The 15812-nt window shown below is 36.6% G+C and overlaps 1 protein-coding gene across 4 annotated transcripts in view; it reads right to left on the bottom strand.

Moving 5' to 3' along the window:
* Positions 1-6280: 6280 nt before the first annotated feature.
* The window catches only part of LOC135203182 (nucleolar protein 12-like), a 38049-nt gene continuing 28517 nt past the window's right edge, over positions 6281-15812 (bottom strand). For all 4 annotated transcript variants that reach the window (XM_064232894.1, XM_064232891.1, XM_064232892.1 and 1 more), the window contains exons 3-5: positions 13764-13869; positions 10530-10682; positions 6281-7450 (exon numbers count right to left, since the gene is read on the bottom strand). In XM_064232894.1, coding sequence (XP_064088964.1) covers positions 7145-7450; positions 10530-10682; positions 13764-13869 — 565 coding nt within the window. In that variant the 3' untranslated portion in view covers positions 6281-7144. The remainder of the gene's footprint in view (positions 7451-10529; positions 10683-13763; positions 13870-15812) is intronic.

Raw genomic sequence — 15812 nt, 5'->3', positions numbered from 1 at the left:
GTCTTTAGACCATTCCCTGTGGCATTTTCGTAGCAACTTGTTCCAGCCTTTCACTATTTTATCATTATGATACCTAGGTTTATGATTGCTGGCAGAATTAGTCTTTTTCTGTCGTTTGTAAAGTATGGATTCTATTACTGCTAGCAAGTCATCAAGGAAAACATTTTCATCCTCAATACCTAACAGTTTATACTCTTTGTACCAGTCACTTACTTTCTCTATGAAATCATCTTTCTGCCTATCATGTAATACATATCGATTTCTATTGTTAATAAGTGGAATCTTTTCTAAATAAAAACTAATTCTAAGAGCAAAATGATCAAATTAATAAAGTGGTTACAACAGAGAAGTCTGTCTGTACTCTAGGCATATTGAAAAGGATGGCATAATCAAGCCTGCCTCCTCTAACATGTGTTGCTTCACTATTACCAAGTACATACGCATTTTCAACCGAATCTAAAAATCTATTTAAAATAATTCCATTGTGATTTCGGGAGCAACTACCTAGATTAATATGTCTAGCATTTCAATCACCGAGTAATACACAATCCTCAGAATAAATGACATCAGGTAGGTCCTCAATAGCCAAATCTGCATGTACATAAACATTAATAACATATATTTCTGAATCTTGAAGTGTTACTTTAATAGCCAAACACTCAGTACCATTGACTTCACTAGCACAGTAGTATGTTGCTGGAATAGTATTTTTTATGTAAATTGTTAAACCTCTGCAATTCGTGGATTCATCAGCTTGTAATTCAAAATGATAGTAACCGTTAATTTGTAGTGAGGAAACGTTTCTACCTACTTCCTGCAAGGCTATTACATCAACATTTGTAGACCGAGTATATGCATGCAAATCAGTAATTCGTTTTCTTAAACTATTTATTTTCCAGGATATGATATGGAGTTTATGTGCCATTTTGAGTAATACTCTTTCTTAACTTACTTGCAGAATGAAGAATATTAACTTTCAGCTCATTGGCTGGACTTTCCATATATTCGGTTATCGAATCAAGAATGTGGGTAAACTCTCCGACCACATTTTTCACATAATCTGGCTTATTTGCTGACAAGCCAGCCTTGCATGCAACTGGGCTTTCACCAGCAGCATTTTCATACACCTCTGCATCCTCAACATTTTGATTCACCCTTTCATTAGGAACAACCTTCTTATTTTGCAAATATATGCTATTTATAGTACTCTTCATACCTAACACGGCCTGTTTAAGTTCTTCAATCTCTTTACGAAATTCTGAGATAACTTTATTATAATGAACTTGCGTCTCCTCTCGAGATTTATTCTTGACTAAACTTTGGTTTTGCTGTTCCATACGCTTTACCCAGAAATTCTCACTAATCACTGGAACCTGAGTATGAATAAAAGCAGAACTATCATTTCTTGGATTTTTATCTTTTGTCTTAAGCGAACGATCACTTTTGGGCCTTCGGGGACACACTCTAGAGGTGGCATTATGCGCACCCCCACAATTACAGCATTTTGGTTCGGTTACTTCCTTTTCCTTGATTTTGTCACCGCACACCTTCGACTCGTGGGATTTACCACAAAATCGACAGCGATTCTCATTTAAGCACTTCCAGGCCATATGACCCCACTTGCAACACTTATACCACATGACAGGGTTGTCAGTGTGCACAGCAAAACTTTTATATCCTAGGCACTTGATAAATACTCTCTCTATTGGAGGACCCTTAATAAGTGCAATTAATTGTGGTTTAGGGACATACTCACTATTAACTTTAACTTCTCTACGCTTTGCCCATATGAATAGCTCGTCAACTAAAACATCTTCTGGATCCAAGTAAGTAGGGTAGTCAAAAATAATTACCTTTGTACATACATACGGCTCCTTTGGTTTTCCCATTACAATATTTTCAAGGCCACTTTTTGTTAATAAATCAACAGCTACCTCATCCTTCACTGTAATATATGGGATGTTTCTCCCTTCCTTAAAAGAGAACCTCAAATTCTGGATGACACTTGGACAGCCGAACTGCCCATCGAACCTGATCGTGGAAACCCAATACATTCTTGGGAAAATACAGCCTCTTTTGTTGTAGAGCCTTCACCTAAAATAATTTCTTCAGCGCTGCTCATCATTTTCCTTTTCTTCTGTTTCTTACTTTGGACTGTGATAAAGGGTTGCTCGTCATCGCTGCTATTAGACACATCTAAATCCATTATGACGATCTGCCGAGCTCCATCCAAGCCTATATTGCTGCTGTTAATATTCTCGGCCATAAACCATCCATGAACGGCCAGATCCCTCTAATTGTCCGGTAAATAAAGTAAACTTCAAAAGCAACTACAACGGTGGGAAGAAGTTCTTCCTTGATGCCTGCTGCTTATGGAGTCACACAAAAGATCCCCAGAACAACTATAGGTGACTGTTTATCAGATTGCTGTGTTCTCACATTTGTAAAGTAGGGAAAAGCACCTAACACGTTTAAGATATATTTAGAACATAGCAATTTGCTAACATGACATACATTTTGAACTAAACCCTCCATTTGGCGGGATCCTTTGTTTGAATCGCCAAGGAGACAAAAGAAACGCGTCTTTGTTTAGTGAACACAACAGAATTTCCGTTGGAAAGAAGGATATTCAAGATTGATGGCGGACCAGAGAACTTTGAAATATCTCAGAAATACGACTAATTTCATATACTTTAATTGGAAAGTCTTGATATTCATACATAGCATTTAATTCATCTGGTTTTATGTTCTTCTTGTGCTACCCTGTACAAGTGAGACCGGTCAGGACAAGGGACTTAAAAGAGTAGTACTATCAGTTCCATTTCAAGTCAATTACAAATAATGTAAAAAATAAAATGGAACAGAGGAACCTATCAGTCTTATATCAATTTGTTACATCTTTATCACCAAATTAAAAGGTTGATATGCGATAATAATCTAAGATCTACGAGTTATTTTCCACAGATAAATTCTGCATCACTCTGTCTTAGGACTAGTCAAGGATACCACAGTACTGACTTCTTGATTCACACTGGTTGGAAATAGCACTAGATGGGGATAAAATGTGCTTGTAGTTACATATTAGTTTTCTTAGTAACCTCGTAATATCCAACACGGATAATTTAGTCTAGTTGAGGCGACTGAGATAACCTGATAGACGAACATAATTAAAGACCACTGTCGCTTGTGAATTTAATGTCACCCTGTATATGAGCGACTGGCCAAGAATCTTATAGAAATGAAAGCATAGTATTGTGTCGATTACAGTTACAACTAGAAAAGATGTTCACTTGCTTTAAAAATCAAATGTGTGACTAAAAAATACTAATGGCAGAGATTTTGCTCCTTATTTTCAAAGCTGAAAAACAATATCTTGGTGAGAAACCTACTTTGATGAGTGTACAGGACTTGAAGTTGAGCTTTGTGACCCTTTTTCCTCACCTCTTACAGGGCTGGATAATAAAACTACCATGTTAATTCCATGCCATTAGCTAAATAAACATAAACGTATTTAAAAAATATCTCAAGTCTTTCCCCATTGTTGACTAAGCGTTATTTTATAACAACAGAAATTCTGAGATCTCAGAGCATGATCAAGGTATGTCACAAAGATGTACTTTAAATTATAACAAGAACCAATTAACTGTTATGAACATTATAATTACATGGAGCTTAATTTTCCTCATAATTAAGGTACCGTATAATATTATACAGGCACTATAGATGTCAGCATAAAAATACAGGGTGACATAAAAACAGTATCCACAATCGTTAATGAGAAAGATGTTGGATGCTTGTAAAAGTAATGTCAAGGCTTGGAGAAAAAAGTTATAGCACTGACATTAAGGATACCTGAAGTCTCCTTTGAATCACTCGAATCAAATGAATTTCCCTTTCGGGTCATATATTAATCGATAGTTACATCCCAAGAACCACCAACAAATACAATGGGGTAGTGAAAGTATCTAATCGGCAATGACACGTTTCAAGTTTTGTAAATCAACCTATAGGTTTGTGTCATTAAGGCTTCTGACACACTGCTGCCGCATATAAGGCTCTAATCAGCTTTATTCTTATCACATTTAAATTACCAGCTGTGCTAACTTTGGCTTGTCACATCGAAACACAGTTTTTTATGGAAAACATATCTCGGATTGGTTGAGTAACACATCTCAACACTATAGACTGAATTAAAAGGTCTACCTTATATCAGGTTTTAAATTCCCTTACATTTTTCTCAACAGAATCTTACTTTAATGGTAAGTTGAACATGAGGCGAAAGTGGATGCTGCACCGGCGTGAATCATCATCATCATGAACAGCGTAGCACACTACTAAATCAAATGAAGGCTGAAGAATGTAATGACATTGGATTCATGAATATATCTCGTTTCAAATTATACCAGAAGAACCTTCGTACTATGAACCTACCTTAAACGTCGCAGATAATCCTCCGAACTTTATTAATGTCTCTTTTTCGGTTGGAAACTTTCGTAGATATTATGACTAAGTGCCAAATCTTTGGAGCTCCGTTCTCGACCAACGTGAGTCAAATTCTATTTCTGAGAAAAGCAATTTGAAAACATGACTCATTAGCATATCAACGACTTCGATTAAAAAAGAGCCACATATAAATAATAAAGACTGAGCGCTTACACTTTGGTATTATGCAGGTACTACACATCAGATTAAAACTAAATTCCTGTAAACCATCTTTTTTTTACATTACCACTACCCTCTGGCAGGTTAGCTAAAGACTACATGACCATTTCACCATTGTATTAGAAAGTACCAACTGATACCTAAAAGTTGTACAAAGTAGCCACTTCGTCAGGGTATATATGAATGTAAGAATATACGACCAGAAACTGGAATGCAATATTCGTCAACTATCCAAATCAAACGCACCCTTGAATGCCAGCATACACAGGGTGGTACAAAATTCATTCCCGACGCAAGACCTCAGTATTACACTGCTAATAAGCACATTGTATTTTTTCTAGTATGAGAAGTAGGACGATCGCGAACCAACGATTTGCTTTAACTAATTTAATTTGTCAGACCCAAAATTGAGGGAGTGGTAGTTTCATACCCTTGCTATGACAAAACATAAATAAATAAATAAAAAAATAATAAAATTGTCACTAACAAATGGTAGTCAGTAACTTGGTTGATATCAGTCACACAAAAAGATCTCTAAGTTTGGTAGGCAATGAATTCGCACCGTGCTTCATAATTGTTGTTAACAAAATATTCCGGCACCCCACACAAAAATTACGACAAATGTAAATCAATACAGAGCGAAACAAAAAGTATTCATCAAGGTTAAACCATGACCTTGATGTCTCACCTTAAAAATTCCAAAAACCATTTTAGGAGCATTCCACATGAGCTTCCTTAGAGCTGGAATTGTTACCCTATAAAAGATTAAACACAGTATTCTAAGATTCTTCTGCATACAGAAGCTTCTAGGAATAGGTACGTGGCAGTGCAAAAAAATAGCTTCCAGTTATTCAATTGTCACCTCATCACAGCCTACTATAGAAAGTCCCCGGGTTATCTCGTTCTGGACTTTAAGCCCACTGCGCTGAGGGTTACCCGCTTTGCGGCAGTGGCCGGTAATAAAGTCACAGAAAACAAAAAATGTCAATTTTGGTAGGCAAAAGAAGTCACATTAATTTATTTTGGACGGTAATAAAGTCCCAAGGGAAAAAGTCACAATATTTCGTTGGGGGTCATAACATTCTTTTGTTTGTTTATATGGAAATCCCCAACAGGCTTACACTAAACACACTGCAAAGGTGGATACTTACAGGGTTAAAAAAAATATCCCTAACAGGCTTGCCCTAAACGTGGATACATACCAGGTTAAAACCCTTAGGGGTCACATCGAGGAAAGATGAAATTTCTTTTATTCCTGCAACAATTTTACCTGGATTCTTTATGGCACTGTAACCCGGATTTACGTGCTTACAACGCCAGAACGGTGTTGTAAGTGCTATTTATTCCCATTAGAATTATGATGATTCAGGTTATGCAATTTTCAGCTTACGGTACACTGCCAGGGATGGAACCCCTACTGTAAAAAGGGGACTGCCTGTCAACAGAAATTACTGAGACTGATTTATATCATGATACCATTATGAAGGCCTCATAAGCTTCTGCAAGCAAACTATTTACATGCATTCTAGTCACGCTTTTATTCAATATAAAATGAAATAGTAGTAACTCAAAATTAAATTGAAGTTTTCTACATTGAGGAAATTCTATAAACATCTGGTCTTCCCAAAAGTTTAATTAACGTTTATATCACGAACACGCGCTGAACAAAATCCCAAATAAATGGATGACCAGCAAGACTGAGAGCTGTCAGTTAAGCAGACATTTTTCCAAGACAAATTATCACTGCTATTCAATTCATTGCCAAAATATTCTGGCACAGTGAGGACATATAAACAAATTCATGAATAAATAAGTATTTAACAACAGTTAAATAAAAATATAACAATATCATGCTTCTGCTTCCTTTCTTTAGTTTTGCAAAAATATTAATAATTCTGATTCTACTGTGAAGAGGAAGCTGCTACCATCCATATGCCATCACATTAACTGATTATTGATAATGCTTGTGATTTCCACTGGTTCAACATATTTTACTGCAATTTATGAAAGTGCTTAAAAGCATAACAGATGTTCAAAGATGATGATTATCCTCATTAAAAGCTCTACACTGTTTATCAAATAGAGGATAGCATACCCTGCAATTGTGTGTAGATTCTAAATCAAAGACAAGGTGAGTTACTGTAGACAAACAATAGTGATGTATATTTCAATTTGTAGTAAAATAGATGATTTGTCAAGTCTCCTCCACAAGACAAGCAAAGAAAAGCGAGTGGGTAAAAGATGCAAAGGTCTTGCTAATTTAATTTAAAGCAACTGCTTAGGAACAATTTATAAGGTAGCTCTGGGCAGGTGCTCTCCACAAGACCCCCAACCACTGGCAAGGCACTAGGAGTTTGGGTCTACCTCAGAGTAGACCCTTCCAAAACAACTTTACTGCTGTTTTTTTTTTATTATTATTATTAATCGTCTTAAAATAATTACAATTCTGGTTGCAAATAAAGTTACCGTACAAATTGGATTATCACTGATAATCATTTGGCTTTACAGGCTTTCCACGTTTATGGTTCTTTACCTTTCTCTTCTTCTTTGTGTTCTCATTATTCAGTCGTCTCTGGGTTTTTCTCTGTTCCCTTGCATGTCTCTTTTCTCTTCGCTGCATCAGCTTACTAGCCTTCATGGCTCGGGCTGCGCTCTGTCGCACAGAGCGTTTCAAGTCTTTCTGACTGAGAATACCAAGTTCTTCCAATTGATCCTTTGAGTACATGGGAATATCTTCATCACTTTCACCACTAACTGTAGCTTGTTCTTGCTCTTCAACAAATGAATTCTGCAACAAACAGAAGACATGCCAAATCAAAATTTTTTCAAATTAGATATGAGTGGGAAAGGTCAAGAAGTAGAGCTGTAAAAAATACTTAGCAACCCAATGATTATGAAATTCATCACATAAGAACTGTAAACTAAGTACATATATTAAATTATATATGTAACTCTATATATAAATAAGCAAAAGCTGCTTGGCAAAATAAATTAATGATGGTGAAATTCTGCATTAATTATAAATGACTCCCAAATAACAGGCAGGAAGGCAATTGTCTAAGCCTAAGCAAATGGGAAGTAATACTGAGTCCTAAAAAATAACAAAATTAATCTATGCATTGGTTAACAAAGCAAATCAACTTCTTTTCAGAATTTTCATTCTATTTTTTTTTTACAAAATTTTGTTATCTTAGATACAAATAAGTTGTACTAATCATATCATAAGACTGTCATTTCCTCAGTTCTTTGTTTTAGAAAATCATTTTGCTAAATAAAACCTGAAAGGGGCACAAGTATTTTGCTGTATGCCTTTATTTGTTGTTCTATTTTGGTTAAGTTGTGGTAGCAATTTTTGGTGGGGAGAGATTTTATTTATTCTCATTGAAGGCTTCCTTTAAAACTCAACATCAAGGCTCTTGTTGTGCTTTATATGAGATTTAACAATTCCAGGAGTGCCCTTCTTACTTGGTAGGTCTTATCTTTCTGGATCTGAGAACACTAATTCCCTTGATGTTCTGGAAAACCATAGATCAGTTTTTTACGGTTTCAATCAACAATTCATTTCTTTTTAATTATTTGTTGTATTTTTCCTTTGTTGGGCATTACAATAGATGTAAATATTTAAGCATTACATTAGATATAAATTTATAAAAGTTGCAGAACATAGCCTTCTCTCTGATTTTGGCACTATGAATATTGACCCACTGTCAAGAACAAAAAAAAAAAAAAACTTCCTGCCTCAATTCTGCCTCCATTAAATTCAGTGCACAATTAAACATTCCGCCATTAAATTCAGTGCACAATCAAACCTGCCTCCATTTGATTCAGTGCACAATAAAAACCTGACTAATTTCTACATACATCAAGATATCATTTCAAGAAAAGAGGGAAAGAATGCAGAGAAAAAAAGGAATGGGATCTCAAGAGGTCTAGTCTTGCATCAAGCAAGCACACTAAGCAGCAAAGTGATGGGTCACTGGCATGGGTGGGGTGGGGGATGCAGTGCATGTTACATCAAGTTACACGATTTGTAAAGTAAATTTTTTAGTGTACGGTAATTTTGGGGAATTATCTTTAATATGCTTAATTTTATAATAAATGTAATTATTCTAGTAAACAATATAATCCTTTTATATACAGCATTTACAGTATAAAATTCAATATGGCATGTTTTAAATACTTATGATCTTCAGTACGTACTATATACTTTTGTTTTCATTTTTATATGCATAAGTAATGATACAGAAAGCTATTTCTTTAAATTTTCTTGGCTGCGTACATCACTTAAGTTTGCATCTGTGACAGGGTTTTTTAACATCATTGTATTAAAAATCTGTATACTGTAACGTATATTAATGAAGAAATGGACTGTGTTTATACTACATTTAATCTAGTCTCTACTCTGTAAACTTCTTTTGTTTACATTTCCAGCCTACACACAATTTGTCTGAAGGTTTATGGAGATGCTGTAAAACTAAGACATAATTTAATTATTGATCATAAACCCACAATTAAGCACATTTGGCTACAAATAAGAGAACTGCAAATTGGGATGCATAACCATTATGATTTTTAGTTTGTCTTAAGGCTCCAGGTAATATTACTGTCCCTGCATGCTATTTAATGGGCCGCATTGGGTTACTTTAACATTGATGCCTACTGTCTTAATCACCAGATAGTTTACACAGTGATTCTTACTAATGGCCTCAACTAACCCCTTGCTTTCTCTAAATGACTTTTTTTAGTGCTTCTGGTCAACAAATAATTTTCCCAATTTTAATTATGATATTTTCTTATTTCTAAAATTAAAATCTTGATCAACGTTTATTTGCAGAGTAAAAACTTCATAAATTTTATTTCGCCTAAAATAAGAACCAAAAATAGGTTATACTTTAGTTCTCTGAATTTTTTATTTTTCCTTTCCTCTGTGATCTCATACAGCTACAAAAGCCATATGACTGCCACTGTTGCCATCTATTTCTCTGGGAATAGCTCAAATAATAACTATGACCTGCACAGGTCCTCCACAGCCATCAAGATGCTGGCATATACTATTTTTAAAGGGCAGCTCAGACCCCCCTAGTAGCCATCTTATGACTTTGACCCAATTATGCTCAATGCTCCTAGAGCCTTTAAGGTTGTCAGTCATTTGAGATCAGCCCAAGCTTTAGGAGCAGCTTAAAGTAATTGCTTACATAAACATATTCAAGTTCTGATAGTCTGAGACAAAAAGGAGTGAGAAAAATATGAAAAGTTCTTTCTAATTCAGTTTAGAGCAACTATTTTTGGGATGAGCAATAAGGGTCAGATCTAGGTACTGTAGCTGTTCTATAATGCCTCCCACCCAATGACCAAAGGTTAAATGTGAAGTGATAATTTTGCAAATGAGACAAGAAGCTCCATCATGCATGCCATAGGAGGTATTACCTATCATCTCCAAACAGCTTTGTTGTTTTAACATTAATTTCAGCACCAGATTTGGTTTAGTTTCTCAGCCAGACATTATGTCATATGGAAAGTTTTTTTTTTCAGCCTGACATATCATTAGCAAAGGTGAGATGTTAGCAGCTTGCAAGAATATATACATACAAATATATCTGCACTCAAGTTTTATGTGCAAAAATAAAATACTGGGAAGTGAAAAAAATATATTAAAATATCTATTGAACAGTACACCCTGACTTCAATTTAACATTCTATAAACAAGTTTCAGTGAATAATTAGATCACATTACTTTCCATTCAGTCTATACCTCTCCCACTGATCATATGAAGAAACTTCCTTCTAAGTGCTGACAGCCTACCAAAACATGAAGAAAAAGTGCATGCAGTGCATATATACACATGCTCAAAAAATGATGTACTTACTTCATCTAACGAAGACTGATTTTTAGATGTAAAATCTAACTCTGTAAATTCTACTGTTGCAGAACCACATGAAGTGACTACTTTTTTTGCAGGTCCAATCATCATATCATCAGGATCACCTTGGTGAATCATCTTTTTCATCATCTTTCTCCTCTGAAAGTGTAATACATTAGAGAAACGACATACAGTATGTGGTGCATTCAACTGAAAAGTATTACTGTACTAAACTGTAAAATATACTCTAATTATGTTAATGTAAAATTAAAACAACTTTAAGTACAGTCTACTTGTGCAATGTGCAAGTTCATATGTGAACTGCCAACATGCAAAGTGAGTGAAGCAAAAACTTAAAATTTGCACCACATAGTACTACTGTTCATAACATCAAACAGTAATAAGTAAATGCATACAGGGGAAAAAAACTACAAATGTCTATGAATAAGACTACCAATCTACTCTAAGCCTATAACCATGATAATATCTACTCTCTCTCTCTCTCTCTCTCTCTCTCTCTCTCTCTCTCTCTCTCTCTCTCTCTCTCTCTCTCTCTCTCTCTCTCTTCCATAACTAACTGTGCATAGTACAGTGGTAAAATGTTATGAAAGAAAACCCAAATAAAATAATATTTTGAACATTATACCAAATTATTTTTGCTGACTTTAGCAAAGTATTCTACAAATACAGTTATGTTATGTTAATACTGTATTACCATTAACAATTGCACATCTGGTTTTCAGTGTATGTGCAATCAATTCGTTCCACTATCTTGTGCAAGTCCTGCCTCAATTTCAACTTGTCCAAGATTTCATCTTAGTCATGTTCTGAACTTCCTACTGGCCTTCATCATGCCACTTTTATACAGTAGTGTTCCTGACTAACTGGTCCTCACCCTTTCGCACCGTATGCTAAAACCACCTCAATCTATTTCTAACCTACTTAATAATGCGTCTAAGTTATGAATCTAGGTACGTATACTGTATTTTATAATCATAACACATCACAATCCCTTTCAAATTCAAAATTCCACTCACACAATCCAGAATGTAATTGCAAATAAGTATTACATCCTTAAAGGGCTGATCTTCACTATATGGGAAGGTTCAAGAAGTTGGACAACTAAGGAAGAAGAGACATAAGGAAACAGATGATAGATACAAGGTAGAAAGTAATGCAGCTGGGACTAAAGGGATGATACACAGAACATTTAATACTATCTACACTATGCCTTGAAATACACACTGTACTTGCCTACTAAAATAACTTCCTTCAGGCCAGTAAAATTACCTTCAGTGATTTTTGAGAGACTGTCCCTTAATGGCTCTACAAATGGGAGGGAGGTGCTTTCAAAATGGTTTGCTTCCAGTCAAGCAGAAACATAATACCATGAGCTACCATAATATGACTAAAACAGTGCTATAAGACCTACACTACTGTAATACTAAATGGATGTAAAAACATGCTTACAGACATAAACATTTGATCTTAAATTTAATGAAATCCCAGAGCCTATGATATGCAGACTGCATGGTCCATATGGAAGGAGATGAATAAAGCAGCAGTTGATGAGCTAAAAATGGGGCAAAGATTAAAAGTGGGTAGACCCAGAAGCTGATGGAAAGAACCTAATAAGTTTACAAACAAAGCTTACTAAAGATGCATATACAGTAATACCTTGGTTACGAATTTAATCCGTTCCAGAACCGCTTCGTAACCTAAAAAATTCGTAACCCAAATAGATTTTCCCATAAGAATGTTATAAAAAGCAAATAATGCGTTCCATCCGACCATGAATAACCATTTCAATTCATATTTTTCCATTTATTTTTGTTCACTAAGGTTGAAAATTCGTGTAGGAATTACATAAAATTATAAAATTGAAGAATGAAATTAAATATAAACACTAGATTTAATATGCATAACACAGTAAAACTGAACTTTACCTTTGGCGAGTGTGGCTGCTGGCTTGACGGAGACGGGAGGAGGGGAAGGGTGAGGAGGAGAGGGTTAGGGGCTTGGGGGGGAAATCTCCCTCCGTGAACACTTCTGGAAGACTTTCTGGTTCTTTTCTCTAGAGATCACCGTTCACTACGATCACTAATTTTACGCTTACGCAACACTATGTTGTCTTTCACAATTTTGAAAAAAATATTTTTCTATGAGCAAATTTTCTACATCGTCGAGAATATAAGGCCGTTGTTTCGTCAATACTGTGACACCTTTTGATGCTTTACTGGCTTTAATTTCTTCATTTTTCTTCAAAATAGTGCAGATCGTTGATGCGACCGCTTGAAGAATGCTGCAATGTCTTTCACGCACTCGCCTTTATCATGCATTTGGATAATTTCCTCTTCATTTCGACTGTAATCATCTCCTTCTTTCTTATGCTTTCCTTCTTGCTGCTTGCCTTCGTCATCTTGGGAGCCATTGTCTTTAGTATTTGGGTAATAGTAATGTATAAGCACTATCACGGAAACACAACACGTGCGCAAATCACTAAGCAAATTTGAGAGCGTATCACGGACAGATGCGTTCAATCTTACCGCCAGCGAGATATTGAAAGAGTTATGGTTTTAAAATTTGGGTCAAGGATGCGTAGGAGGAAGTCACGTGACCCTCGTTAAGTTTTGGCCGAAAAAATGCATTCGCAGATCCCACGCTCATCCGATGTAAACAAAGCAGGCGTTTAAGTTTTGGCCGAAAAAAAATGCGTTCGCAGATCCCACGCTCATCGATGTAAACAAATCAGGCGGCCTCCCATGATGGAAATTCGCGCATTCGTATTCCAAGCGAAATTGTATTCAGAATGAGGCGTCACTTCGTAAGTTAAAAAATTCGTATACTAATCGGTTCGTAACCCAAAGTATTACTGTAACTAGATCAAGTAACACGTTAGCAGTAACGTGAAGTGGACTGATGAGAGTGACTAAGTGTCACAAAGAGGCCCTAGAGCCAATATACTGAGTAAGATTTTCCTACATAATGCTTTGGAGTGTTTCAGTGACAACAGTCACTGACACTTACATTTCAAGCAAAAATGATGAAAACTTTACAGAATATACTTAACTATACAACTTTAATAGCAAACATTTCCTGATAAATGGCAAGCTGGACAATAAACAAATTATGTACACATACTGTATGTTTGCAAACATCAGTACATATATTAAAATGGAGATGGGTTTTAAAAAATCTAGGATAAAAATAGTACTTATACTGAAGGACTGAATCACTTACATCTTTTCTCATTTGTTGCAGTTCATTTTTCAGATCTAACTGCATCTGCTCAAAGGCCTTTTTTCTTCGTTCATCTTTTCTTTTTTGAAATCCTTTCAGGTAATTTCTGAAATGAAAATAAAACAATTCCACTTTTCAGACAATTAATTATAAACAGGATGATTGTAATGATACAATTAAGTTTGTTCATACTTACCTGGCAGATATATATATAGCTGATAATTTCCGACAACCGACAGAATTTAAAACTTACGACACACGTAGTGGGAGTCAGGTGGTTAGTACCCATTCCCGCCGCTGGGAGGCGGGTATCAGGAATCATTCCCATTTTCTATTCATAATTTTTATTTCCACTGTCTCCTGAGGGGAGGTGGCGGGTAATTAATTATATATATCTGCCAGGTAATATAGCACAACTTAATTGTATCATTACAATATCATTTTGTTCATGCAACTTAACCGTGTCAGATATATATATAGCTGAATCCACCTTTGGGGTGGAGGAGGAGATAGACAGAATGAGGAAATTTAGGAAAACACATATGTGCAGATAATTGATATCTTGGTTCCTTACCTGTTAGCATAGCTGGCTTCGTGATTACTGCCACGTAAGTCTGCTTGTGCTACTAGAGTTGCCAGCAAGGTAGAGACCTATGAAGCTGGTGCACTCCAGATGATCTGTCAACAGGGGCGAGACCACGACGTGACTAGACCATGGACCATACTAATGAGGGCAACGAGACAAAAATACCACCACCTGGCTTAGTTTACCAAAGGTATCCCACTTAACTAAGCTAATGGAAGGGAGACCCGCCCCAGGCGTCACCCCACAAACCATAAACACAAATTAAAAACCCCCCTAATCCCTAAAGAATAGGATGAGTGTTACCTCCTGCCCCACCCAAAACAGTGTCTGCAGCAATGTATGGTCCGAGGGAGAAGCAATTTTCGTATGTCACTTTCACCTCCCGCAGGTAGTGTGAAGCGAACACCGAATTGCTTCTCCAAAAATGTGGCATTCAAAATATCTTTGAGCGCCATATTTTTGTGAAAGGCTACCGAAGTAGCAATAGCTCTCACCTCGTGAGCTTTTACTTTCAGAAGCTTTAAATCACTATCACTACACTTTATTATGCGCTTCTTGAATCGTATTCCTGATGAAGAACGCCAGTGCGTTTTTCGACATAGGAAGATCAGGTTTCCTCACTGAACACCACAAATTGTCCGATGAACCTCTGCAAGCTTTAGTTCTCTGCAGATAGAACTTTAGAGCCTGACAGGACACAGGAATCTCTCACGTTCGTTTTCCAACTATATCTGACAACCCTTTGATTTCAAAGGTCCTCGGCCACGGGTTGGAAGGATTCTCGTTCTTTGCTAAGAAACATGGGACTTAAAGAACACACCGCACTACTTTCTGAAAAGCCAATCTGCTTGCTAATGGCCTGAATTTTCGCTAACCCTCTTCGCCGTCGCCAGAGCGGTTAGGAAGATCGTTTTCTTCGTCAGATTCCTGATAGAAACTGAATGAAGCGGTTCGAAGTGACTCGACATCAAATATTGAGCACCACATCCAAGTTCCACGAGGGTACTTTAGGCTGGACTACCTTCCTAGTCTCGAACGATCTAATAAGATCATGAATGTCTTTATTATTAGACAAATCGAGTCCTCTGTGCCTAAAGACTACAGAAAGCACGCTCCTGTAGCCTTTAATAGTTGGAACAGCAACTTCACTTCCTCTCTCAGATAGAGAAGGAAGTCAGCTATCTGGCTCACAGAGGTTGTGTGGAGGAAATGCCCTTCTTCCTGCACCAGGATCTGAAGACAGCCCACTTCGATTGGTACATAGCGATTGAGGAGGGCCTCCTTGCGGTGGCAATCGCCTTCGCCACAGGTCTTGAAAAACCCCTCGCTCTGGCCAACTTCTTGATAGTCTGAACGCAGTCAGACTCAGAGCGGGGAGGTTTTGTGGTAACCTCTCGAAGTGGGGCTGTCTGAGTAGATCTTTCCTTAAGGGTAGAGTCCTCGGAAAGTCTACCAGGAAGGAC

The sequence above is a fragment of the Macrobrachium nipponense genome, chromosome 33, assembly GCF_015104395.2.
Source record: "Macrobrachium nipponense isolate FS-2020 chromosome 33, ASM1510439v2, whole genome shotgun sequence".
NCBI classification, from domain to species: domain Eukaryota; kingdom Metazoa; phylum Arthropoda; class Malacostraca; order Decapoda; family Palaemonidae; genus Macrobrachium; species Macrobrachium nipponense.
The sequence above is the reverse complement of the archived record's forward strand: the minus strand, read 5'-3'. Positions and strand labels throughout refer to the sequence as shown.